This window comes from Sparus aurata, chromosome 24 (assembly GCF_900880675.1).
Source record: "Sparus aurata chromosome 24, fSpaAur1.1, whole genome shotgun sequence".
Classification (NCBI taxonomy): Eukaryota; Metazoa; Chordata; class Actinopteri; order Spariformes; family Sparidae; genus Sparus; species Sparus aurata.
In genome coordinates this window covers 13,093,114-13,117,608 of record NC_044210.1, presented here as the reverse complement: position 1 = coordinate 13,117,608, position 24,495 = coordinate 13,093,114, and the positions used below count along the sequence as shown (strand labels likewise).

Sequence of the window (24,495 nt, the reverse complement as noted above, 5' to 3'; positions counted from 1 at the left end):
TTAAATATGATGCTTTGTCATAAATTAAACTACTCAGTAGTTTTTACAAGCACAGCAAAAACAGATTAATTACCTGGTTAACTGACAGAATTCATTGGCAATTATTTTGATATTAAAAAACGTTTTTCCAGATCTAGATTTGCTTTTGTTTGAAAGGAGACAAGTTCTGCTAATTTTCATGTATGTCATTTTATTTTGGGTCACTGCTAGAACAGGTTTACATGCTTAAAAGCGAAAAAAAAACCAAAAACATGCCAGCTTCCTCATTCTACTTTAAGTCCCGCTGTGTGGTGACATAGTGTGATGTCACAAAGTCACAGAATTTGAGGTGGGATTGCTGTTGAGGCGTTTAAGGAGCACTGTTTTCTGTGGGAGAGAGGAGCTTCAAAATCTTATATATGCACAGGAGCCCAAATGAAACAGGAAAAAAAATGAAATACGCATAACAGGTCTCCTTTAAATTATTCTCACTCATTCATACTTTATTCATAGAAGTGAATTAGCCTCATAAATCTTTGCGCTTTTTCTTGGATGTGTTCTTCTGAAGAGACAGATTTAACTAATGTTTTACTATTTTTTCTCACGCGTTGATGATTGCATCTCCTCTTTTAGTGTTGAAACTGTATTCCAATGTGTTAAATCACTGTGCAAACACATTTAAACTTAAGCTTAATAGGATGTCAAAATGTGTTTTACAGCGCTGTTGTACAGGCACACGGCACCCCGGGGAGTCCTTTGCTTGCTCAGCTGTGCATCTGTAATCGTGCCGAGTTGATGCATTCAAGCCTCGTCCTCGGCCTGCAGCTGAGCGTGACTCTAGGCCGGCGGAAACACCCGCAGACACAGTCCGATGGGCTCAGAGCGATGCGGAGACGTTCGAAAAACGCCCTCTGACAGACGATGAGAAGGTGTTAGCTTCACTCATTTTATTTTTTTCCCCAGTTCTTAGCATATTCTCGAGATGGAAAACACATTTGTCAGAGATCTGTGGTCCGTGCGCTTGACTTTGAAAAGCCTGAAAAGGTTTCATCAGCGCGAGCATGCAAATCCTGTGACAAGTTGACAAGTCAAAGAGGATCATGTCAAGCTCCCATCTAAGCTGTTAGGACGTCCAATTTCAGTGCTGTAGGTGAGGGGACATTTACTGAGGACACATAATCAGATACATCTTTGAAGCTCTTTTTCATGAAGTGAGAAGTCGTTTCAAAGGCGTCCCTTTCTGAATAGTTTGTTGTACATGTGCTTTCTTTTGTTGTAATGCTGCTACCCAGAGAATGGCCATTTATTTTCCTAACTTTCTAAGTTCGGAAAGAGGCACGTTGATGCCCCCTTTTCAACATTTGCACACATGACACACTGCTGGGGAGTTCGGAAACCTCCGGGTGTGGGGAAGATTTTTCGGCAACGCAGCAAAGACAATCCTCTGATCCAAGAGCAGCGGAGGAGGAAAAGATTAAGTGTACTTACAGCAGCATCGAGGGATTAAACATTCCACTGTGTGAAGGTACACTCACCTGTGATATAGTTGTTTTTAACTTTTTCTTCACAGATATAAACGAGCTCTTTGTTGTGCAGCTGCTGATAAATGACCTCCCCGACTGCTGGTCGGGTAGCTGAGGGCACTAACCGGTTCTGGACCGTCCGTGTGCTGAATCTTATTGGAACAATGCTTCAAGACATCAAACATAAAACTTTAACAAATAAAACAGTTTAAACCGAAAGTAAACTTTTTGTTAGCTTATGCAACCACAAATCAAACCCAGTAATTAAGAATGCCAGCAATTCCCAACTGAGTAGTTGGTACACCATGTGGGCTCCCAAGATACATTGCAAGAGTCAGAAATGATTACACGGATAATGGAGAAAAATGAGCTATGTTTCTGTTTATTTTTTGGGGAGGGCCTTGTGAAATACTGTTTGCTTTCACTCTTCGGGGATCTAAGCAAATTAAACTAATAAGATGAACAAAATCACTCTTGCTAAAATAAACAGTGCAACAGGGACTTCACCAAATCAGTTTTTTAATGATCTTTTCTTAACTTGAAGCGAATTTTGTGCCAAAACCAGCCACAGCGTGACGACATAGTTGTCATATGCAGATATATACACTGGTATTTCGGGGGGTGTTGGGGTAATATTATTTAGAGATGAAAGCCCGTGGAGAGAAATGTCCATGAATGACATAGTGTTTGGCTGTCCACATACTTTTGGCCGCGGAGAATCTTATCGCTGCGTTCTCTCTCTCTAGTCAAACGCACATAAATTTTAAAAAACTGCATCTCAGAGCCTGCATCCGGAATAAAAAGTCATGTCAGAGAGCTGAACTCATTCATTTTTTTTTTTTTATTATCTGACTCTGCCTCATCACACGCTCACACACACACACAATACAAGCGCTTCATATCTTTGAGAATTCACGCTGAACCTCTCTCAGCGTGCTCTTCCACCAACCCCTGTGCAACACAATGACAGTGGATGCTTCCCTCCTCCCCTCTAAACTCACCCACTGCATCTCCCTTCAAGGCCGCATAGCAAATTGAACGACCCCTCGCCGGGAACCTCTCAACTTACTCTGTTGGAATGTGCACTCACTGCTCGCCTTTTCATTCTTTTTTTTTTAAGGTCTTAATTTACATCATTCGCCTATTAAAAAAGGCTAAACGTGCTCAGAGAATGCACGACGTTCATTCACCCGCTTGCGTCGTCTTTTGAGGGTGCATCCTGAGCCTGAGGCCTGTCTCATTGGCATGCACTCCCCAGGCACTTTCGGAGAACAGACGGTCATCATGAGACATCATGCCGCCCATGAATATCCTCAAAAACAGGAGTTTGTATTCATTGCAGGGTTTTTTTTCGTTGTTTTTCCGCTCAGCTGTCATCTGTTCAACTCATTGTTACCCTTCTCCAGAAGCAATTTTGAAAATGGATGTCCTCGAAAAAGCCGCGCCACATCTGTGTACGCGTGTTTGACGGGGAAAAGTTGCGGCTATCTTGTTCCATCTTTGTAAGAATTACTGCAAATTACGTGAAAAAAATCTGAAAAATGTGTCTCATTACCTCAAAGGACAACATGTGTTCAGGTGGATGAGCCTGTGCTGAATATAAAAGTGGCCCTTAGCCCTCGAATCCAATTAAGGGAGACACATTTTCATGAGATCTTAATTGGATCAGGTGTGCCAGAGCAGAGCTGCTGCAGAAACACTGTGGGGCAGCTGCTAGCATTCAGGTCTTCACCAGGATAAACACCACAATAGCCAAAGTACAAAAAAAAAAATTCTAAAATGACCACACAGACCTTTCAGGAGTCACCTTAACCACCAAGTGATGACAGGACTGACACAAAAATCACCTGTGTACCTGCCAGCTTTCAGCTTCTAAGGTGAGTTTGTTTTCATGACATTTTTAAAAACAATGTTGTGGCATTAGTGAAATCTGCTTTGAGAATGCACTTACACCTGATTTAGTAAAATTATCTATTTTCTGGATAGATGCTAACAGTCTTTTGTTTAGCTAACATTGTTTTGTTTAGCTTAGCCTATGTTCTTTTGTCAAGCTAATGTTCTTCATTTAGCTAGTTGACACTCTTCTATTTAGCTGATGTTCTTTTGTTTCAGTAAAAAAATTTTGTCCAGCTAACACTCTTTTGTTAAGCTAGTTTAAATATTGTTTTGTTTTGCAAACATTCTTTTGCCTGGCTAATGTTATTCTGCATATCTATTGTTTCGGTTTAGCTAGTTAAACCTATTTTATTTAGCTCACATTCTTTCGTCTAGTTGACACTCTTCTGTTTAGCTCTTTAGTTTCATTAACCCATTTTTGGTTGACTTACCTAGTTAAAATTCAGACCAGAAAACACAAAGAAGACATCTAATGAAGGGATTGAGGTCAGTTTTCAAACTCCTGCTCAGTCATCAGAATATCCTCGCTAACAGCTAATAATAACCGGTATTAGTTATATATAGGTCATTTGTTTGAGTATGGATTATGTAATCATGCATTTTCCTGAATAATTAACTACTTTAAGATAAACACCTAAAGGTTATAAAACAGCTGTTGTTCTGAGGATATACCAGAGTCCTCAAAGACTTCTCTGACAATCTGGGTTAGGTTTAAGGTTAATATGTTGTAATAAATAAACCCTTTTTATAAATTGCAACATATTTAGGGTGATCGCCAGCATGTAAAGCAGGTGAAACGCCTCTTTCCTAATGTACATGCTGAAAAAACAAAATGAGACATATACCCCCGCTCAATAACATTCATTTACTTTGGTACATTGAAATGTGTTCGCCCTGCTGAGAGGAGTAGATGAAATTGAATTCCTCGAGGACACAGATTCTAGGTGTGCAGTCAGCATGCCATTGCCTCCGTTAGAGTAATATCCCCAGCTTTACGTACTGTATTCACCAATTTTTTTTTCAACCTGAATTAGTTGATCTGTCATTTTACTGATAAAAACCGCATCACGACTATACCTATATTGCATTTAAATATTGTCCTTCCTTATTTAGAAAGTAATACATGTTAATTATCCCTGAATGAAGTTGTACTGAAAGAAAGAATGTGACTGACAGACAGGTCAAGACCTAAGGGCACCTCAGCATGAATATCCTTCTTATTTGCTGTCTCCTCTGCAGGTGTTTGAACCCTGAACAGTGATCCGTGAAGGTGCCGCGTCATGCATCAGCTCTGAGCGATAAAGGTGAAGTGTGTGTATGTGTGCAAGTTGGTAAGCATTATAAGAAGTCAGTGTTACAGAGACATATTTGTTTCTTTATAAACTGAAAGCAGGACTGTAACAGAGCAGATTCTTAAATGAACAGAAACTTAAACAGATTTAGTTTCTGTTTTCAGTTATGTTGTGAGTAAAATCTTTGATTTTGGCATTCATGTAATTTGAATAGTCCTTCAACTTGATGATTATTGTCCCAAATGATATATAATGTATCGGGTTTGATGTTAAATGTGTCTCCATGTTGACATCTGGCCATGGAGTCAGAGAGAGGATTCAACATTTTTTGGAGAGCAATTAGCTGAAATGGCAGACCTCATGCTTCGCATGTGAGATTAAGTGGAACTAATTTTCAAGGTCTCCATAGCTCCTTTCTGTGCAGAACAAAAGATTCTCAACAGTGACTTACCAATCTGATACTATAGCAGGTCCCCTTGGTTGAGATGGGAATCAGCTGCCTTGTTGCATGAAGTCGGAATGAGGATTCCAACCACGAAGGGACTCGAACCCTCAATCTTCTGATCCGAAGTCAGACGCCTTGTCCATTAGGCCACGTGGTCACCTTCTCGTAGCTGTTCTCCTTTTTTTCCGACATGCCTGTTGTTGTCACAGACTTCATCATGAACAGCCGTGACCCTGGGGTTCACTTTGGATGCCGAGTCAACAGCGATGTGCTACCATTGTGGGTGAAGTTGTTGATGACCTCCTAACTTACTCACCAGCAGAGGTATGGCCACAGTGTAAGTCAGCTAAATTGAAAGTACTGGCCAGTATGGGGGTCGAACCCATGACCTTGGCGTTATTAGCACCACGCTCTAACCAGCTGAGCTAACCGGCCATGCGATGAGTTGTTTCTGTCAACATTTTCCGAAAAATTGGCCCTCGACAGAAGTAAAAATGTGGGCTCTGTTTTGGATATAGTGTTTCTGTTGTGACGGCCTTGCAGTTAGCTTCTTTGGAGAGCAATTAGCTGAAATGGCAGACCTCATGCTTCGCATGTGAGATTAAGTGGAACTAATTTTCAAGGTCTCCATAGCTTCTTTCTGTGCAGAACTAAAGATTCTCAGCAGTGACTTTCCAATCTGATACTATAGCAGGTCCCCTTGGTTGAGATGGGAATCAGCTGCCTTGTTGCATGAAGTCGGAATGAGGATTCCAACCACGAAGGGACTCGAACCCTCAATCTTCTGATCCGAAGTCAGACGCCTTGTCCATTAGGCCACGTGGTCACCTTCTCGTAGCTGTTCTCCTTTTTTTCCGACAGTGCCTGTTGTTGTCACATGACTTCATCATGAACAGCCGTGACCCTGGGGTTCACTTTGGATGCCGAGTCAACAGCGATGTGCCATCATTGTGGGTGAAGTTGTTGATGACCTCCTAACTTACTCACCAGCAGAGGTATGGCCACAGTGTAAGTCAGCTAAATTGAAAGTACTGGCCAGTATGGGGGTCGAACCCATGACCTTGGCGTTATTAGCACCACGCTCTAACCAGCTGAGCTAACCGGCCATGCGATGAGTTGTTTCTTTCAACATTTTCCGAAAAATTGGCCCTCGACAGAAGTAAAAATGTGGGCTCTGTTTTGGATATAGTGTTTCTGTTGTGACGGCCTTGCAGTTAGCTTCTTTGGAGAGCAATTAGCTGAAATGGCAGACCTCATGCTTCGCATGTGAGATTAAGTGGAACTAATTTTCAAGGTCTCCATAGCTTCTTTCTGTGCAGAACAAAAGATTCTCAACAGTGACTTTCCAATCTGATACTATAGCAGGTCCCCTTGGTTGAGATGGGAATCAGCTGCCTTGTTGCATGAAGTCGGAATGAGGATTCCAACCACGAAGGGACTCGAACCCTCAATCTTCTGATCCGAAGTCAGACGCCTTGTCCATTAGGCCACGTGGTCACCTTCTCGTAGCTGTTCTCCTTTTTTTCCGACAGTGCCTGTTGTTGTCACAGACTTCATCATGAACAGCCGTGACCCTGAGGTTCACTTTGGATGCCGAGTCAACAGCGATGTGCCATCATTGTGGGTGAAGTTGTTGATGACCTCCTAACTTACTCACCAGCAGAGGTATGGCCACAGTGTAAGTCAGCTAAATTGAAAGTACTGGCCAGTATGGGGGTCGAACCCATGACCTTGGCGTTATTAGCACCACGCTCTAACCAGCTGAGCTAACCGACCATCCGATGAGTTGTTTCTGTCAACATTTTCCGAAAAATTGGCCCTCGACAGAAGTAAAAATGTGGGCTCTGTTTTGGATATAGTGTTTCTGTTGTGACGGCCTTGCAGTTAGCTTCTTTGGAGAGCAATTAGCTGAAATGGCAGACATCATGCTACGCATGTGAGATCAAGTGGAGCTAATTTTCAAGGTCTCCATAGCTTCTTTCTGCGCAGAACTAAAGATTCTCAGCAGTGACTTTCCAATCTGATACTATAGCAGGTCCCCTTGGTTGAGATGGGAATCAGCTGCCTTGTTGCATGAAGTCGGAATGAGGATTCCAACCACGAAGGGATTCGAACCCTCAATCTTCTGATCCGAAGTCAGACGCCTTGTCCATTAGGCCACGTGGTCACCTTCTCGTAGCTGTTCTCCTTTTTTTCCGACAGTGCCTGTTGTTGTCACAGACTTCATCATGAACAGCCGTGACCCTGGGGTTCACTTTGGATGCCGAGTCAACAGCGATGTGCCTATCATTGTGGGTGAAGTTGTTGATGACCTCCTAACTTACTCACCAGCAGAGGTATGGCCACAGTGTAAGTCAGCTAAATTGAAAGTACTGGCCAGTATGGGGGTCGAACCCATGACCTTGGCGTTATTAGCACCACGCTCTAACCAGCTGAGCTAACCGGCCATGCGATGAGTTGTTTCTGTCAACATTTTCCGAAAAATTGGCCCTCGACAGAAGTAAAAATGTGGGCTCTGTTTTGGATATAGTGTTTCTGTTGTGACGGCCTTGCAGTTAGCTTCTTTGGAGAGCAATAAGCTGAAATAGCAGACCTCATGCTTCGCATGTGAGATTAAGTGGAACTAATTTTCAAGGTCTCCATAGCTTCTTTCTGTGCAGAACTAAAGATTCTCAGCAGTGACTTTCCAATCTGATACTATAGCAGGTCCCCTTGGTTGAGATGGGAATCAGCTGCCTTGTTGCATGAAGTCGGAATGAGGATTCCAACCACGAAGGGACTCGAACCCTCAATCTTCTGATCCGAAGTCAGACGCCTTGTCCATTAGGCCACGTGGTCACCTTCTCGTAGCTGTTCTCCTTTTTTTCCGACAGTGCCTGTTGTTGTCACAGACTTCATCATGAACAGCCGTGACCCTGGAGTTCACTTTGGATGCCGAGTCAACAGCGATGTGCCATCATTGTGGGTGAAGTTGTTGATGACCTCCTAACTTACTCACCAGCAGAGGTATGGCCACAGTGTAAGTCAGCTAAATTGAAAGTACTGGCCAGTATGGGGGTCGAACCCATGACCTTGGCGTTATTAGCACCACGCTCTAACCAGCTGAGCTAACCGGCCATGCGATGAGTTGTTTCTGTCAACATTTTCCGAAAAATTGGCCCTCGACAGAAGTAAAAATGTGGGCTCTGTTTTGGATATAGTGTTTCTGTTGTGACGGCCTTGCAGTTAGCTTCTTTGGAGAGCAATTAGCTGAAATGGCAGACCTCATGCTTCGCATGTGAGATTAAGTGGAACTAATTTTCAAGGTCTCCATAGCTTCTTTCTGTGCAGAACTAAAGATTCTCAGCAGTGACTTTCCAATCTGATACTATAGCAGGTCCCCTTGGTTGAGATGGGAATCAGCTGCCTTGTTGCATGAAGTCGGAATGAGGATTCCAACCACGAAGGGACTCGAACCCTCAATCTTCTGATCCGAAGTCAGACGCCTTGTCCATTAGGCCACGTGGTCACCTTCTCGTAGCTGTTCTCCTTTTTTTCCGACATGCCTGTTGTTGTCACAGACTTCATCATGAACAGCCGTGACCCTGGGGTTCACTTTGGATGCCGAGTCAACAGCGATGTGCTATCATTGTGGGTGAAGTTGTTGATGACCTCCTAACTTACTCACCAGCAGAGGTATGGCCACAGTGTAAGTCAGCTAAATTGAAAGTACTGGCCAGTATGGGGGTCGAACCCATGACCTTGGCGTTATTAGCACCACGCTCTAACCAGCTGAGCTAACCGGCCATGCGATGAGTTGTTTCTGTCAACATTTTCCGAAAAATTGGCCCTCGACAGAAGTAAAAATGTGGGCTCTGTTTTGGATATAGTGTTTCTGTTGTGACGGCCTTGCAGTTAGCTTCTTTGGAGAGCAATTAGCTGAAATGGCAGACCTCATGCTTCGCATGTGAGATTAAGTGGAACTAATTTTCAAGGTCTCCATAGCTTCTTTCTGTGCAGAACAAAAGATTCTCAACAGTGACTTTCCAATCTGATACTATAGCAGGTCCCCTTGGTTGAGATGGGAATCAGCTGCCTTGTTGCATGAAGTCGGAATGAGGATTCCAACCACGAAGGGACTCGAACCCTCAATCTTCTGATCCGAAGTCAGACGCCTTGTCCATTAGGCCACGTGGTCACCTTCTCGTAGCTGTTCTCCTTTTTTTCCGACGTGCCTGTTGTTGTCACAGACTTCATCATGAACAGCCGTGACCCTGGGGTTCACTTTGGATGCCGAGTCAACAGCGATGTGCCGTCATTGTGGGTGAAGTTGTTGATGACCTCCTAACTTACTCACCAGCAGAGGTATGGCCACAGTGTAAGTCAGCTAAATTGAAAGTACTGGCCAGTATGGGGGTCGAACCCATGACCTTGGCGTTATTAGCACCACGCTCTAACCAGCTGAGCTAACCGGCCATGCGATGAGTTGTTTCTGTCAACATTTTCCGAAAAATTGGCCCTCGACAGAAGTAAAAATGTGGGCTCTGTTTTGGATATAGTGTTTCTGTTGTGACGGCCTTGCAGTTAGCTTCTTTGGAGAGCAATTAGCTGAAATGGCAGACCTCATGCTTCGCATGTGAGATTAAGTGGAACTAATTTTCAAGGTCTCCATAGCTTCTTTCTGTGCAGAACTAAAGATTCTCAACAGTGACTTTCCAATCTGATACTATAGCAGGTCCCCTTGGTTGAGATGGGAATCAGCTGCCTTGTTGCATGAAGTCGGAATGAGGATTCCAACCACGAAGGGACTCGAACCCTCAATCTTCTGATCCGAAGTCAGACGCCTTGTCCATTAGGCCACGTGGTCACCTTCTCGTAGCTGTTCTCCTTTTTTTCCGACGTGCCTGTTGTTGTCACAGACTTCATCATGAACAGCCGTGACCCTGAGGTTCACTTTGGATGCCGAGTCAACAGCGATGTGCCTATCATTGTGGGTGAAGTTGTTGATGACCTCCTAACTTACTCACCAGCAGAGGTATGGCCACAGTGTAAGTCAGCTAAATTGAAAGTACTGGCCAGTATGGGGGTCGAACCCATGACCTTGGCGTTATTAGCACCACGCTCTAACCAGCTGAGCTAACCGGCCATGCGATGAGTTGTTTCTGTCAACATTTTCCGAAAAATTGGCCCTCGACAGAAGTAAAAATGTGGGCTCTGTTTTGGATATAGTGTTTCTGTTGTGACGGCCTTGCAGTTAGCTTCTTTGGAGAGCAATTAGCTGAAATGGCAGACCTCATGCTACGCATGTGAGATCAAGTGGAGCTAATTTTCAAGGTCTCCATAGCTTCTTTCTGCGCAGAACTAAAGATTCTCAGCAGTGACTTTCCAATCTGATACTATAGCAGGTCCCCTTGGTTGAGATGGGAATCAGCTGCCTTGTTGCATGAAGTCGGAATGAGGATTCCAACCACGAAGGGACTCGAACCCTCAATCTTCTGATCCGAAGTCAGACGCCTTGTCCATTAGGCCACGTGGTCACCTTCTCGTAGCTGTTCTCCTTTTTTTCCGACGTGCCTGTTGTTGTCACTGACTTCATCATGAACAGCCGTGACCCTGGGGTTCACTTTGGATGCCGAGTCAACAGCGATGTGCCATCATTGTGGGTGAAGTTGTTGATGACCTCCTAACTTACTCACCAGCAGAGGTATGGCCACAGTGTAAGTCAGCTAAATTGAAAGTACTGGCCAGTATGGGGGTCGAACCCATGACCTTGGCGTTATTAGCACCACGCTCTAACCAGCTGAGCTGAGTTGTTTTTGTCAACATTTTCCAAAAAATTCTCCATCTTTGTGGGTGAAGTTGTTGATCACCTCCTGACTTACTATCAGTGTTGGGTATAGTTACTTTGGAAAGTAGTCAATTAGGTTACAACGTTACCATCTATTAAAAGTAATCAGTTACGTTTGAGCGTTACCTATGAATAAAAGCGTTAGATTACTCATGCGTTACCAAAAATTAAAAGTCGTTTGCAGCGCCCTGCACATGCTGCAACTTAACTGACACACACACAGCCTCTTTTAAATGCACTGAGAAATCGTGATTTTTTGCGGTCGACAGAAGCTTTTCACCAACGCAGAGTGTGCATTTTACCGTTATGTTGTTCTTATCCTTTTCGCTGGCAAATTGAAAATAATGTGCATATTTTCACGATGCAATACTGTCCTCTCTGCCATCTTGCCAAGGGTTCAAAAACACACACACACACACACACACACACACACACACACACAGGTAACGTAGGTCAGCAGCAGGGCACAGACGCATCACAGCGCTGCGCCTCTGCTGACACATCCGCAGGTGGCACAGTACTGTCTGACAAAAAGCAGGCTGCAGTCGGGATTTTCCTTTCCTTATCCGCAGAAGTTCTTAAAATAACGGATTACTTTTTAAAAAAAATAATGAAGTTACTGATTGCTTGACGCATGAAACTAACGTGTTACGTTAAACGTTACACGAAAAAAGTAATTAGAGTACTCTAAGGCATTACTTTGTAACGCGTTACCCACAACACTGCTTACTATATGTCCACAGTGTAAGTCAGCTAAATGGAAACTTCTGGCCGGTATGGGGGGTCGAACTCATGACCTTGGCATCATCAGCTCCAAGTTCTAACCATCTAACCCACCAGCTGTACATGCCTTAACATTGGACCCTGCAACAGAAACGATAATTTTTCAAATTAATTCATCACACTCAAGAGTACATCGAACTTAGAAAAAGGCCTAAACCTGACTGTTATAGGAAAGAAACCAAAAGTACTAAGCATACACATTTGCTTCTTGATGTTTTCTATTTTCCTGAAGGTCGCTGTTTATGGGTGATGACAGTGGATGGCCTTCAGGCAGTCTGCAAGTAAATCTCTATAAAGGAATCCTGTTTTCCCCTTTGCTTGAAGGTGACAAATATGTATCATAAATCAACGACACTGCAATGGATTTCAAGTAAATAAGAATACAACATTATTAAAACATAATATTTGCAGATACACCCTGATTTAATAGATTTGAATTGTATCAGAATGTATTGTTATAGCAAATCTGACAATCATGAGTGTACATTTAGAATTTCTTTGGTTTCAAAAATTCTGTAAAATGTACTTATGACTTCTCAGTCGTTAAGTTTCTCACTTTTCCAACACAGCATTCAGCTCAGTTTCTAATTTACAGTCAAATTTAGAGTGAAATACACAAAATGCCAAACTCGAGGCTTCAAAACGGTAGTCCTTAACCCAGTGGGTGACATCACAGTGGCAATGTACACTTATACAGTTTATGGCCTGGCCTATCTACTCTATATTTTTCTTTAATATTTGATATACATTAAGAGTCTTGCTTGATCAGCAATATTGGTCAATTTGTAGAGAAGTCATTTCCAATATGAGAATGTTCCCGCCATACCTTCCACACCACATTACTAGAGCTATGATTTTAAAGTATTCCAAAACCAACATCAGGGACAGTGCTGAATAAAAAGCTGCCTTGATGCCCCGTGAAAGAAAAATCACAGTGAGTACGCGGTTCGCGCAGGTGGAGTCTCATCATCACATCGATGATCTCACATTAAAGTCTCTCACACAGCAGCAGCATCTCAACACAGACGAGCGACACTAAAGCACAGGTGCGCAAGCGAGCTCAGCTGGTTTTGATATGATACGTAACGTTAACTGGCTTATGTGGTAGGATTTAGTTTGGTAAAGTTGGAAATATATTCATAGATTCAAACTTCCCGGATCAATAACTCATAAGTGAAACATTGTTAAAACACAAACGACACCTCATTCCTGCCGTAGTAAGGTAGACAATGAGCTACAACCGTATTTTCATCAAAACGAGCGCTCCGCCGGGCTGGACATAAGCATTTGTCTCTATGGTCAGCCGTCTGTGAGACGAGGGTGCAGGGACCATCTACAAAGTTCAACACCGAAAAGAGATACTACAAAAAATATTCAATAACTTCACTATTATTCAGTGCAGTGTCACCCAAATCACTCCACACATCAGTGGTCTCCTGTTGGTTATTCTACACCTGTTTGTTTTGAAAAAATGTGCTTTGCCATAATTGTCACAAATAATAGTGTCACAAAAATCACCTAAACCTAACCCTACTTAAAAAAAAGGTTTTCTAATGTAGCATTAACTTGATATTGGTATAAAAAAAAAATTCAATACATAATCCATGTCTTATTATGAATTAGGATGTTATGGTATCAATCTGAAAGGTAAATCATCGAATTTTACTCAAAGGCCTTTGTGCCCTGTCATGTGGCCTTGATGCCCCTAAGAAAAAAAAAGTGAAGGCCAAATGGCCTTGCCCCTAAAATGACAAAATTCCCACCCTGGTCTGAAGTATGGTAAGTAAGTAAGTGTAGAAGAAAGCACTTCTCCTGGTGCTTATGTAATGCTAATGAAGTACCACTCGTTTCTCTGACCCTAAACTTAGAGAGACACACTGACCTCAACTCTATGCGGCTAATTAATGATATTGAATTTATTAGGATGCACAGCGCAGCCCTTGGGACTTGTAAGACAAAGTAATGTGGACTGTAATTAATGTTTTGACCGTTTGACTGGAGAGATGGGTCACATTACAAGGTCAGCATTAGACACCAAGATATGTCAAGTGCTAAATTCAGGCAGAAGGAAAGAAGCTTGAAGACAGGCCATAATTTTGTGTCCTCATAGCAAGCTTGTGAACCTTTTAAGAAATTGCAAAGAAATTGCTGAGCTTGTTCAGCTCCAGATATTTGTGCGAGTAGACATTTTCTGTTTTTGACTTCAGCAAGAACTGCTGCAGGTTCAGGCTAACTGACCTCCACCTACGTGCAATGTTTCTGTTCCAACCTGCCTGTGAGACTCAACAAAAATTAAATAGCTTTCTCCAGAATTGCTTACTCCCATCTTTAATGGAATTCAAATTGGGCCCATAGGGATATTATGACCTGAGGGGTTTCAATATGTCGAACATCAACAGATCAGAATCAGATTCAGATTCAGAATTCCTTTATTGTAACATTTTAATTACATTTCACTTTCAAAGTCATAGTTAAGATCAACTGGCTTGCACTCCCGCTTGAACAAATAGTTATTTCACTGATAATATAAATGTTAATGTAACAGATACAAATGTGACTTATTGTGTACAGTCCCCATTTGAAATGTGTTTGGACATCCCTGATATAGATGGATACTGTAGTAAGAACCAAATAGATCTGGAAATGAAACGCCTCCACAAAGGCTCATTAGATTTATAGATTTGAACTGTCAGTGGCACGAAACTATTTCTGGGTTGCAAGACACGTATTAATACTCTGCCTTACCCCGATCTATGCAGCAGAAGATATATGGGCTCCATATTTGGAGCTGTGGGTATTTGTCAGTGTAATCTGTAGAGATAAATAACAGGATCTCATTGTGAGGGGTGGCTTGATAAAGGATGGTGTGAGAGGTTGAAAAGTTGTCTAAACTTGTGGCATATTTATTCACTATGCCAGTGTCCTTACAAAACACAGAATTTGATGCAGGATTCAATCTCTTTCTCCAACAAACAGACACAGATTCATTATTTCCTGAAAGGGAAGAAGTAGCAGGGTGCTGATAAATGTTACGTTTTATTGGATTGTTTAAACAAGAGAGAAAGAAGTAAATAAAGCACTGTCTTGGGGATAAGAAGTAGCGAGACAGGCACACGAGGACAGGAGCTCAACACACAACTAGAAAATTGACTTGAACAAACAAAGGTGCAGCAGTCAAGATTTTAATAAAAATTCAACAAGTTTATTAAAATTAAATCAAAAACAGGGGCTGTCACTGATGAAACCACTTAATGAGGAGACTGCCCAAAGAAACATTTCTTTTTTTGGGCAAATTGCCACAGTCTGCCCGTTTACATTGTGTTGTATTAGTTATGACTTTTGTCAGTCTGGAGCAAACAAGGAAACAGTGTGACATTGTTATAGATCCACAAAGTCCAAAAAGGGTGTCAAGGGTGGATGCAAAGCTCAAGGAGTTATTGTGACACACACTACGGTCTTTTCTGAAATATAACCAAGATGTTTCTCTGACAGCCTTATATCGCTCATGTCATACATCATTTTGTGTGTTATCACAATGCATTTTTTGCTTTTGCCCATCATGTGACAACATGACATGGTGCCATGTGCGACTGACAGAATATAAATAGCAGGAAAGTCCATGTTGGCAGGAGGTCAGGTTAATGGAATGGTTGCATACAGGACTTACATACAAGATAACACAAGAGACCGGTGTTCATGTCCCGTGTGAGACTTACATAATGTGTTTACCAAACATCACATTTGAACCGAAACCATGATCTTTTCACAAACCTATGCAAGTAGTTTTGTTGCTTAACTCTCACCGAGTAGCAGTTTTGGCATAACAACAAAGGTCACTGGACTAGTAATGTTTGTTGTAATGGACACTGGGTTGCTGCAGCATCAGGCGCAGTAGGGTATTCCAGATGTCCTTCTCCAGCGACCTTTTTCCAGCTCCTCCAGGGGGGTCCCAAGGTGTTCCCAGTCCAGATGAGCTATATAATCCCTCCAGCGGATTCTGGGTCTGTGTTGAAGAGACTGTAACCTTCCTCAAATTAATACTATGAAACTATCACATTTTCTACACCTTGCTGTATACCATTTGACTCAAACTTTTTCAAATGCATCATCCCATTTCACCTCCTTTTTCTGCCATAGTTCAGTGGCAGACTGGAAAATTAGCGCCACCTGATGTTTTGAGATTTGGTGGAAATTTCTAACTTGTGAGACCATATTAAATGGCTCAATTTGCCCAAATTCTTTTCAGGTGTTTGGCACAACAGGAAGGGAGAAGTTTTTGTACTGGGAGTTGACTAAAATGCTGCAGTCTGTTTAAACATGAACCGACCGAAGTAGAAGAAGAAATTCAGCTCCAGTGAGTGCACATAATGACAATTGATTGCATAATTGCAACAATACTTTCATTTAGTTGTCTGAATGTGTGAATGTTTGTGATCCGTTCTGCTTCACAATGTTTATCCTAATACTGCATGTCGGAATTTCACAAAACTACTTTGTACTATCTACAGAAAGATTACGCAAGTGCAATTTATATAAACCTCTGAGCTGAGACAGGGTCATCTAATCGAAGCGTTCTGTGACAGGAATTGATTATTTGCACCCTCAAAAGTGACACTTATTACCATTTGAGGGAAAACAATACGTGAGGTGACAATCGTTTAAGCGTGAAATGTTTTTCCAGGCAGCTGATACACCTTTAATATAAGGTGCCAGAGGAGTTCAATGCCACCAAGTCTGCACCACTTGGTTAGATCCTTTGTGGATTATTAAAGATACAAAGTCTTCACATTAAGAAGCAATACACATAAGAATTTAACAGATGATACATCTAAATTTTACTTTAGCTTTTACCTCTTTCTCTACTACCCTTCACAAGTCCCCAGTGAGGCTCTACTTCTTTGAAATACATCATAAAACTTTACGTTCTCACATAAACATCCTTAAAAGTGATATTTTTCTACAAGCTATCCCTCTCTAAAGCTGCGGGGATTATTTTTCAGGTTGCTAATTTTCCCCAAACTCTTACTGACACTAAAATGGCTCTCCAGTTTGCCTCACTGGGTGGATGAATTCACTGTGAACTCTTAAAACACATCATAAAATGCAAAAGTGTTGTTTTATTTTGTATCATACATACATTTTAATGAGATATAATGCTCTGCCACCGATTTGTTATCATTGAAGGAGAGAAATCAAGACTGCTTTAAACTTCTGGTCACACATTCAAAGTTACTGTCTGATTTTGTCGCTTTTAAAGAGTCTGGTGCTAATCTTTGCCCCGCACTTGATGGTGATTTTTAAACGTCTTCCTTATGTCTTTGTGCCTTCTGCAGTGTCTATCATAGAGTTTTATCACTCGCTGACAATGTTCTTTATATGCTGTAAACATATTGATTGGTGCACTTTAATTTAAATTCATTGGTACAGCTGCAACTAGAACACACTGCTGGCTGTGTCGTAGTCCTTGCTAATGTGTGAAGAGCTGGGCAGGGACTTGAGGTACTCCATGTGCCTCCTGGCATCCTCCTGGTTGTGTTTGATGTAGTAAATGATGTATGCAGTCACCATGGAGAACCAGCAGAACATGGCTACAAACATGGCCACATCTGTGGTTTTGTGGTGGAAATTGCAGAAGTTGATTCCTGAGTCCAGGACCTGGATTACTGGTTGTCCAACGTACTCCTCCTGCACTGACGTGTAGCAGCTCACCTCATTCACCGTTTCGGGGTCGAGCCTCAACTCCCTCAGCACCTCCTGCAAAGAGCACTCGCAGTGCCAGGGGTTGTGGGAGAGACGTACACGGGCATGTAGCTTGGCGAAGGTGTCCTTCGGGAGGCTGCTAAGGTGGTTGTTTGAAAGATCCATTGTCCGCAGGCTCTCTGAAATTCCTTGAAAGGCACCGACCTCCATGCTCTCAATGGCATTGTGAGACAAGTCTAGTTCCCTGAGGCGGTGGAGGTCCGTGAAGGCCTCCTGTGGGATGTGTCTGATCCGGTTAGATGAAAGCAAGAGAACGACAGTGTCCTTCGGCAAGTTCGGCGGGATGCTCTCCAAGTTGCGTGAGGTGCACTGCACCACCACACCGTTCCTGTCCGTACAGTGACAGATCTTAGGGCAAGCATACGCAGTCATAATCACAGACAGAAGCCAGAATGTTCCCACAAATGAAAGAGGAAGACAGGAAGGAGGTTTTGTGGATGACCTTTGAGAGGCCCCCATTAGAGAGTGCTCAGACTGAAATCAGCCCTGCGTTTCGTTGGCGTTGGGTTGGTGGCGGTGTTTTGCTTAAGGTACCTGTAAGACATCCAAGTACAATCCAGAAGGTCCAGTTTGAGTGAGATCAGACACCGAAACACTACGCAGTGCTTTATGATCCTAAGGGACAAGGTTTTACAGCTCTGGGAAGTTATCACAGGAATGTCCACTTGAACGCATTTGATTTGCTGATGCAGTGCCCTGCTGGGTGATGTTGTATTATGTTCCAGCAAAAGTTAAGCTCGGTTCAACTTTCTTGGCAGATGACCCCTCTACGCTGGCATCACCGCTTCCTCGCCGAGCTGGCCTCATTCACATGAACGAAGGGGATGCTTTCCTTCACCCGGAGCTAAAGTCTGTCTGCAACATGGACTTAGTCTCTAAGGTTTCATTCTCAGGGCACTTTCCAACATTCACTCGGACATTATCGTTCATCATATACCTTGACAGTTAGGGAAAACAGAGTCCCGATCCAACACAAAAGGAGCAAGTGTCCAAAGGTTTGCATACTAGTTAAATGAGATGTCACAGTGCAGCACAGTAGAGGAGGAGGAAGGACATTTTTTGACAGGAGGAGTCATAACTGTGTATCCAGGGTGGGAGGGCATGTGCTCATGAAAGAAACCTGCAATTGAAAAGAAACAGTGATGATAAGATGGAGGTGAGAGAAGGAAAATGTCAAGTCCTTGCAGAAAGTTCACATGTAGGAATTCCTTTGTTTTGTATTTTACGACCTAGCCAACCGAGTTTTCTGTTGGTGCTTTGCTTTCCAAAAACTCTATTAAAACCTCTGATGATGTGAATTGGGAAAAACTCTTCAAACTTACAGGCCATTGTTCATTTTCTGTCAACATCATCTCACAGCACATATTCAGTGAAATTCCCACACATTTGTCTCCTTTCAGATGCCTTCCTCCTTTGAGAGGTAGCTAGTAAAGTTCAAGATTATCATAATAATAGCATGTTTCTACAATACGGCTGCCTTCACTCAAAGTCTGTCCCTGCGAGAGAACGACAAGCCATTAAACAAGGTGTGAGCTCATCAACATGCAGCAGATGAACTTTGAAACAGTGATTTGTGATTAAATACAACAACCTGTCCGTACTCTATAAGATTTACAGTCGTGCATGTGAGAGCAGTGAAGGTCAGAGCGCAAATTAAAACGACGTCAGGACACAATGCATTCGGCTGGATGATAACGGTACAAAGAGCCACTGATAGGCAGCAAACAGCTTTTTGATCAGATGTTGAATGTCAGTTTTTTGATGCCTCCAGGTGTCCCAGAATGAATATTGATAAGATAAATGTCTCATTACATCAGTGTAGGAATATTGCTGAAATACTAATAGAGTCGGATAGCCAATCACAATATATCAGAGAGGAGGAGATTTTATGGAAATAAATGTGTTGTTGCATTAGTAAATCTGCTTCATTTGACAATTAGGGAGATTTAAACCACCTGGAGCTGAAACAGTCGATCAATTCATCAATTTGTCTGTCGCCAGAAGATTGAAATGCAATAATTTTGATTATGAATTGGTCGTTAAAGTTCGAAGTTAAATTTAACTGTTTCAAGTCTCCCCTTTTTGCTTCAAAATATGAATATTTGCATGTTTTCTTCAACCTCTAAGATGAAAAAAAGGATGTTGTGTTTTGGACTGTTAGTCGGACATAAAGATGTCACATTAGGCTCTTGTGAGAAAACATCATCTTGGTCCATAACCCAGACAATTAACTAAACAATCTAGAAATTAACCAGCAGGTTGATGGCCAAAAAATGCCAGAATTTAACTGTTTCCAGCCTCCATTCTGAAATAGAATATGATAATTTCCTTCTTGTCTTAGCCTTTTTAATAATATATTGAATATTCTCATGTTTTAGACTGTAGGTTGGACATTAAGATGTCACATTAGGCTCTTGGAAAACCTAACTCATTAATCTCGATAATGATCACCAGCTTGGTTGTAATGAAGAGTAGCTACTGCTCTAAAAGAATGCTTTACATAGTTTCCTAATGTTCCATTAAGGATATTGCTGAAAAATTCATAAATTAATTGGTTGTTACCAAACTAATCCTATAATAATTATAGCTAGAAACCAAGCTCCGAGATTCTCGGCTTTCACACCTGAAGTACTGATTTGTTTCAAGATAAACTCAATCATGACATAAGAAGAAGTATAAAAAGTGAGTTAGGATTGTTATTAGAGAGTGCACCTACCTGACAGCTTCACTCTGTCCGGCTCGGATCAGCATGCAGTCACAGGGGGTAAATCCTTTTCTTTGAGGTGACATCCTGGAAAAATAAACAACCACAAATCATCCTTAAGAAATTAACGTCCCGTAGCAGCAGTGATATCCAGAGAATACAGCCTGCTCAAGAGTCCGGATCCAACTGTTAGATCGCAGTTTACAACCTCCTGTCAGTGCAGGGTTGCAGCAGCTGTGTGTCTGTTGGGGTGTGTGTGTGAGAGTGTGTGTGTGTCTGTGTGTGTGTGTGTGTGTGTGTGTGTCTGTTGGATATGCGCAGAGGCGCAGCAGTGCGAGTTGCACCGCTGTGGTCGCGTCTCTCCCTCTTCTCCCTCGATGAATTAAGATCCTTGCTAATGCTGTGAGTCACCGGGGTAACTTTATTAACAGTACACCATTTTCAGAGATGATCATCCAATCATATCAATAAAATGTATTCATCTCCTCCATTATGTCATAGCCTCATTTAACAGAGGGCTTGATTGAAAACACTGTCTCAGCAATTAACTTGGTTGTGCATAAACGTCATTGAGCAGTAAAAGCTGTCATTTTGATAATCAGTACAAGTTTGAGGTGTAATTTACTTGATTATTTCCATTTTCTGCCACTTTTACACATATTACAGAGTGACATCTGCTACTTTGTCGGCTACTCTCCTACATTTATTTGCTTACCAACAAACTAATTAGCCTGCTTTGCTGATTAAGATTTTCACAGCCAAATTATAAGATGCTGTGATCAGCTTGCAAAATGATGCATTAACCTAACCACATTAAAATTACAACACTTTGACCAGCTACAACAGTAAAGTGCTGCCTCCACATTGCAGCATCAGTTGCAATAGTACAATAAAATCATATATCATAATTTAACTGCTTGACTGTGTAATAAATACTTTTGACTTTTGATTCTTGGAGAACAATTTGCTGATAATTGACTATTTAGGTGTATAACTAATGATTGTTTCTGCTGGCCAAGAGCGTTGCAAAGCAGGGGCGACACACTCGCTAACTTTAACCTAAACTAAGGTTTGCCTAGCTTCTACGTGGTATATATCAGGTGCTTTGTAACATTGTAACATTAGTTAATATATTAAATTGCAAAAGGCAAACTACTATCATGAAGCTAATGGTTTCAAATTAAACATTGAAATACTACAGAAAGTGATGTTATTCTAAATAAAGAATGTATTTATTTTCCACCACTCACTGTTTTTTTCAGTTTTGTGTTGTCACCTCACGTGTTGCTATGATGCTTACTTGCAAGTACAAAATTCAGTCACGTGATTTTCAGACAGTTCCATGTAGTTTCACATTTTGTAAGTACTCTTATTCGTTTTATTGCTGAAAGTTAGACAAGTCGGTAATTATGAAGCTACCACCGATGATGGATTATCAATCTTAGCATACAGACTGGAAACAAGAGGAAAACAGCTAGCGAGGCTCTGTCCAAAGGTGAAGTTTAAATCCACCTGCCAGCACCTCTAAAGCTCACTAATGAACACGTTACATGTATATATCTTGAACAAAAGTATTATAGGACAATTTGCCTTTCAGTAGGAGGGTTATGTGCTATTTCTTGCCATTATACAGTTGCCATGCAACCACCGGTCCACATAACCTCTTGTTGTTGTTGTTTTTATACTCCAGTTTTTTTATCGATTCAAAAAACAAGATGTAATGTGTTAATTAGTGAGGTTTAGAAGGGCTGGCAACGGATTTTCTTACCTTTGGACTGAGCCAAGCTAGCTCTGTCTTTATTCATGCGAAGTGAGAAAACTTTGAGTCTTTATTAACTTTTGATGGACACTTAACTTCATTGCAGGTGTTTATGAGGCTTAATGATTGACTGAGTTCTTTGAAAAAAAAATATTAGATTGGATTGAAAATGAATTTTTTTCGTTATGGCCTCATTGTGTGTCATACTGTTATCATCTACAGCATCTGCTCATTCCACTGCACCCACCGAGGTATCAAATTTAAATTTCATGCTCACTTGCACCTTTGAATGACATCTAAACCTCTTTTTTAATGTCTTTTAGGATGTCTGCTCTGCCTCTCCGCGCACATTTAATTTAATTTATATTTTCATCTGTGTCTAAATTTGTTTGAAGTACATTAGAAGGAAAGTTAACTTTAACGTGTAGTGCACCACACCACACAGATGAGCCCATAGAGGCATTTAAGGGCAAGAAAAGGGTACATTTAAAGAGCAGTATGTTAAACTGTATGCTGACAGTCTTTTGGTACAAGATACTGATTATGAGGGTACAGCCTCATCATTAAAATCACTAAAATTACATAACTGAGGTAGAAAATAGGCATTTAGAGAGTCTAAGTCCTCTCTAAGCATCCCTAAAAGTCCCTGAACCCCATTTTGGCAACCTACCCCTGCTTTATTCTCCTTGTGCTCCTGCCTGTGACTGATTGCCTGCTCTGCGTGCCTCTTTCTGTCATTCTTCATAAACATTGATTACAATTGTCCTGCCCTGATCGAGGACTTCAATATGAAGCCCTTCACGCCCACACTGACAAAAGGTCTTTGACCTTACTCCCAGCTGTATCGCTGTGACCCAAAGACCACCTGAATGTAGCCAGGGCTTTTGCAAAGCATCTGCATGATTAAATGTGCAGAGTTCAGCCCTGTCAATTTTGCTGAAAGGCAGAACCATTGATTGTATGGACTACTGAAGCATTTCATCGGGCACGAGTTTGCTTTATGGCGAGCGCACTCAAAATCACAGAGCGGACTCATAAATGACAAAACAACCTCACACTAATGTTTCTCTTGCTCCTGGGTAATCAGGCCGATAGATTTACTTCACATTCTTTGGTGTTTAAACTCCGTGAAACTTGCCAAGGCATTTGTTTAACACCCTCACTCATCTTGTCAGACTCTTGGCAAAGTTCCTGCGTGGTAAGCCATCTTAAATAAATTCATGCTCCCCACAATGATATGGAGCTGAGCCAATTCAGGGAACCTTTGTCGGGTAAGCATCACACACTGAGTGATTCTGCCATAACATAATTCATATTTAGACATCATGCAATCAATAAATTGCACCACGGTAGTATTTCTTTATAGAAAAGCTTTAGTTTTGACATCATCCTGTCCCATCTGCATGTCATGTCAGGTTTATTATAAATGACATTGTGAAGTCAGGCACTGAAAGCAGCATTATGCTGCCCTACAGTATATGCTGACCTCTCCAGAGCCACGCTCGCTACATGTGATCCGCTTCCCCGCTGCAGAGACTGTCTGACTTTGGATTTTCCTCACGAGGTAGGACACAGCATGTTATACCACTGTGACCTGCGTGTCCAAACGGCTTCCTCACTACCTCAGGACGTGTGCAGCAACTTTTACATTTGCACCTCGTCTCCCTCATTGCTTTGACATCCCTCTGTTGCATTATAGAGAAGGTTGTCTGTAAGCAGCTTACAGCAATGCTGAGTGATGGCGTGGACCCACGCCAACTTTAATGCCAAGCCAAACACAGGGGCAGAGAATGCCTTTACATTTTGGACAGACCCAGTTGGACAAACCCTTATTGAGCCCTTATTGGAGGTAAATTGACTTGAGGATAGCTCAGTCTGATGCACAGCTTTTAGCTCATTTGATTTGCTGTTGTCCTCTTTTGTTTTTCTGGGTTTTATCCCAACATTTTATCCCCCCTTGCCCCAGCGTATGGTTGGATACACTGGTGGACTCGAGGGGCAATCTGCTGACCCTGGTGCCCTAAAGAAACGCAGCAAAAGATGCCCTTCCAGTGAAGAAAACGCGTTAAAGTGCTCTCTAGCATCACAAATGTCTGTGCGCTGTTGCCCCAACGCATACAGCTACTGCCCCCGTTTTTGATTTCGCCCCTGCCCCTTTAAACACCCTGAGCTTGCCACTGTCTAGATATACCACAGCAAAGGATCAATGATATAACAAATTAATAACTGCATCTTTTCCCAGTACAGCAGGTTATCTGATCATCGGCTAATGTTGAATGTCGGGTCAGATATCGTGTCAGATTTTACTGTAAGCCTCTGAGGTGATTAACAAGCCGGTTGTCACATCATTTTTTTATACTGGTATTAATAACTGGCTCCGGAGGGAGTTATTTTGGGCAGTCCAGTTCATTTTCTGCACAGAGAACATTAGATGGCTGGCAGCTGGAGCGCTTCCAGGGCTTGAGTGGAAATTAAACTCTCCTGGTTGGATCGTTAGTACAAAGACGAGCAGAGTCAGAGGTCTAAA

General features: G+C 42.0%; 1 protein-coding gene and 17 non-coding genes across 18 annotated transcripts; all 18 read right to left on the bottom strand.

Moving 5' to 3' along the window:
• Nucleotides 1-5,219: 5,219 nt before the first annotated feature.
• trnar-ucg (transfer RNA arginine (anticodon UCG)) lies at nucleotides 5,220-5,292 on the bottom strand. The gene has a single exon. It is a non-coding gene; the product is annotated as a tRNA-Arg (tRNA).
• Nucleotides 5,293-5,496: 204 nt separating this feature from the next.
• Nucleotides 5,497-5,570, bottom strand: trnai-aau (transfer RNA isoleucine (anticodon AAU)). The gene has a single exon. It is a non-coding gene; the product is annotated as a tRNA-Ile (tRNA).
• Nucleotides 5,571-5,888: 318 nt separating this feature from the next.
• trnar-ucg (transfer RNA arginine (anticodon UCG)) lies at nucleotides 5,889-5,961 on the bottom strand. Its single transcript has one exon. It is a non-coding gene; the product is annotated as a tRNA-Arg (tRNA).
• Nucleotides 5,962-6,167: 206 nt separating this feature from the next.
• On the bottom strand, nucleotides 6,168-6,241 carry trnai-aau (transfer RNA isoleucine (anticodon AAU)). The gene has a single exon. It is a non-coding gene; the product is annotated as a tRNA-Ile (tRNA).
• Nucleotides 6,242-6,559: 318 nt separating this feature from the next.
• trnar-ucg (transfer RNA arginine (anticodon UCG)) lies at nucleotides 6,560-6,632 on the bottom strand. Its single transcript has one exon. It is a non-coding gene; the product is annotated as a tRNA-Arg (tRNA).
• Nucleotides 6,633-6,837: 205 nt separating this feature from the next.
• On the bottom strand, nucleotides 6,838-6,911 carry trnai-aau (transfer RNA isoleucine (anticodon AAU)). Its single transcript has one exon. It is a non-coding gene; the product is annotated as a tRNA-Ile (tRNA).
• A 318-nt stretch (nucleotides 6,912-7,229) lies between these two features.
• Nucleotides 7,230-7,302, bottom strand: trnar-ucg (transfer RNA arginine (anticodon UCG)). Its single transcript has one exon. It is a non-coding gene; the product is annotated as a tRNA-Arg (tRNA).
• A 206-nt stretch (nucleotides 7,303-7,508) lies between these two features.
• trnai-aau (transfer RNA isoleucine (anticodon AAU)) lies at nucleotides 7,509-7,582 on the bottom strand. The gene has a single exon. It is a non-coding gene; the product is annotated as a tRNA-Ile (tRNA).
• Nucleotides 7,583-7,900: 318 nt separating this feature from the next.
• On the bottom strand, nucleotides 7,901-7,973 carry trnar-ucg (transfer RNA arginine (anticodon UCG)). The gene has a single exon. It is a non-coding gene; the product is annotated as a tRNA-Arg (tRNA).
• Nucleotides 7,974-8,178: 205 nt separating this feature from the next.
• Nucleotides 8,179-8,252, bottom strand: trnai-aau (transfer RNA isoleucine (anticodon AAU)). Its single transcript has one exon. It is a non-coding gene; the product is annotated as a tRNA-Ile (tRNA).
• A 318-nt stretch (nucleotides 8,253-8,570) lies between these two features.
• Nucleotides 8,571-8,643, bottom strand: trnar-ucg (transfer RNA arginine (anticodon UCG)). Its single transcript has one exon. It is a non-coding gene; the product is annotated as a tRNA-Arg (tRNA).
• Nucleotides 8,644-8,847: 204 nt separating this feature from the next.
• Nucleotides 8,848-8,921, bottom strand: trnai-aau (transfer RNA isoleucine (anticodon AAU)). Its single transcript has one exon. It is a non-coding gene; the product is annotated as a tRNA-Ile (tRNA).
• A 318-nt stretch (nucleotides 8,922-9,239) lies between these two features.
• On the bottom strand, nucleotides 9,240-9,312 carry trnar-ucg (transfer RNA arginine (anticodon UCG)). The gene has a single exon. It is a non-coding gene; the product is annotated as a tRNA-Arg (tRNA).
• A 204-nt stretch (nucleotides 9,313-9,516) lies between these two features.
• On the bottom strand, nucleotides 9,517-9,590 carry trnai-aau (transfer RNA isoleucine (anticodon AAU)). The gene has a single exon. It is a non-coding gene; the product is annotated as a tRNA-Ile (tRNA).
• Nucleotides 9,591-9,908: 318 nt separating this feature from the next.
• trnar-ucg (transfer RNA arginine (anticodon UCG)) lies at nucleotides 9,909-9,981 on the bottom strand. The gene has a single exon. It is a non-coding gene; the product is annotated as a tRNA-Arg (tRNA).
• Nucleotides 9,982-10,186: 205 nt separating this feature from the next.
• trnai-aau (transfer RNA isoleucine (anticodon AAU)) lies at nucleotides 10,187-10,260 on the bottom strand. The gene has a single exon. It is a non-coding gene; the product is annotated as a tRNA-Ile (tRNA).
• Nucleotides 10,261-10,578: 318 nt separating this feature from the next.
• trnar-ucg (transfer RNA arginine (anticodon UCG)) lies at nucleotides 10,579-10,651 on the bottom strand. The gene has a single exon. It is a non-coding gene; the product is annotated as a tRNA-Arg (tRNA).
• A 3,799-nt stretch (nucleotides 10,652-14,450) lies between these two features.
• LOC115576849 (leucine-rich repeat-containing protein 3-like) lies at nucleotides 14,451-18,291 on the bottom strand. The gene has a single exon (XM_030409435.1). The coding sequence runs from the start codon at nucleotides 17,962-17,964 to the stop codon at nucleotides 17,179-17,181; it is 786 nt and encodes a 261-aa protein (XP_030265295.1). The 5' UTR covers nucleotides 17,965-18,291; the 3' UTR covers nucleotides 14,451-17,178.
• Nucleotides 18,292-24,495: the final 6,204 nt, after the last annotated feature.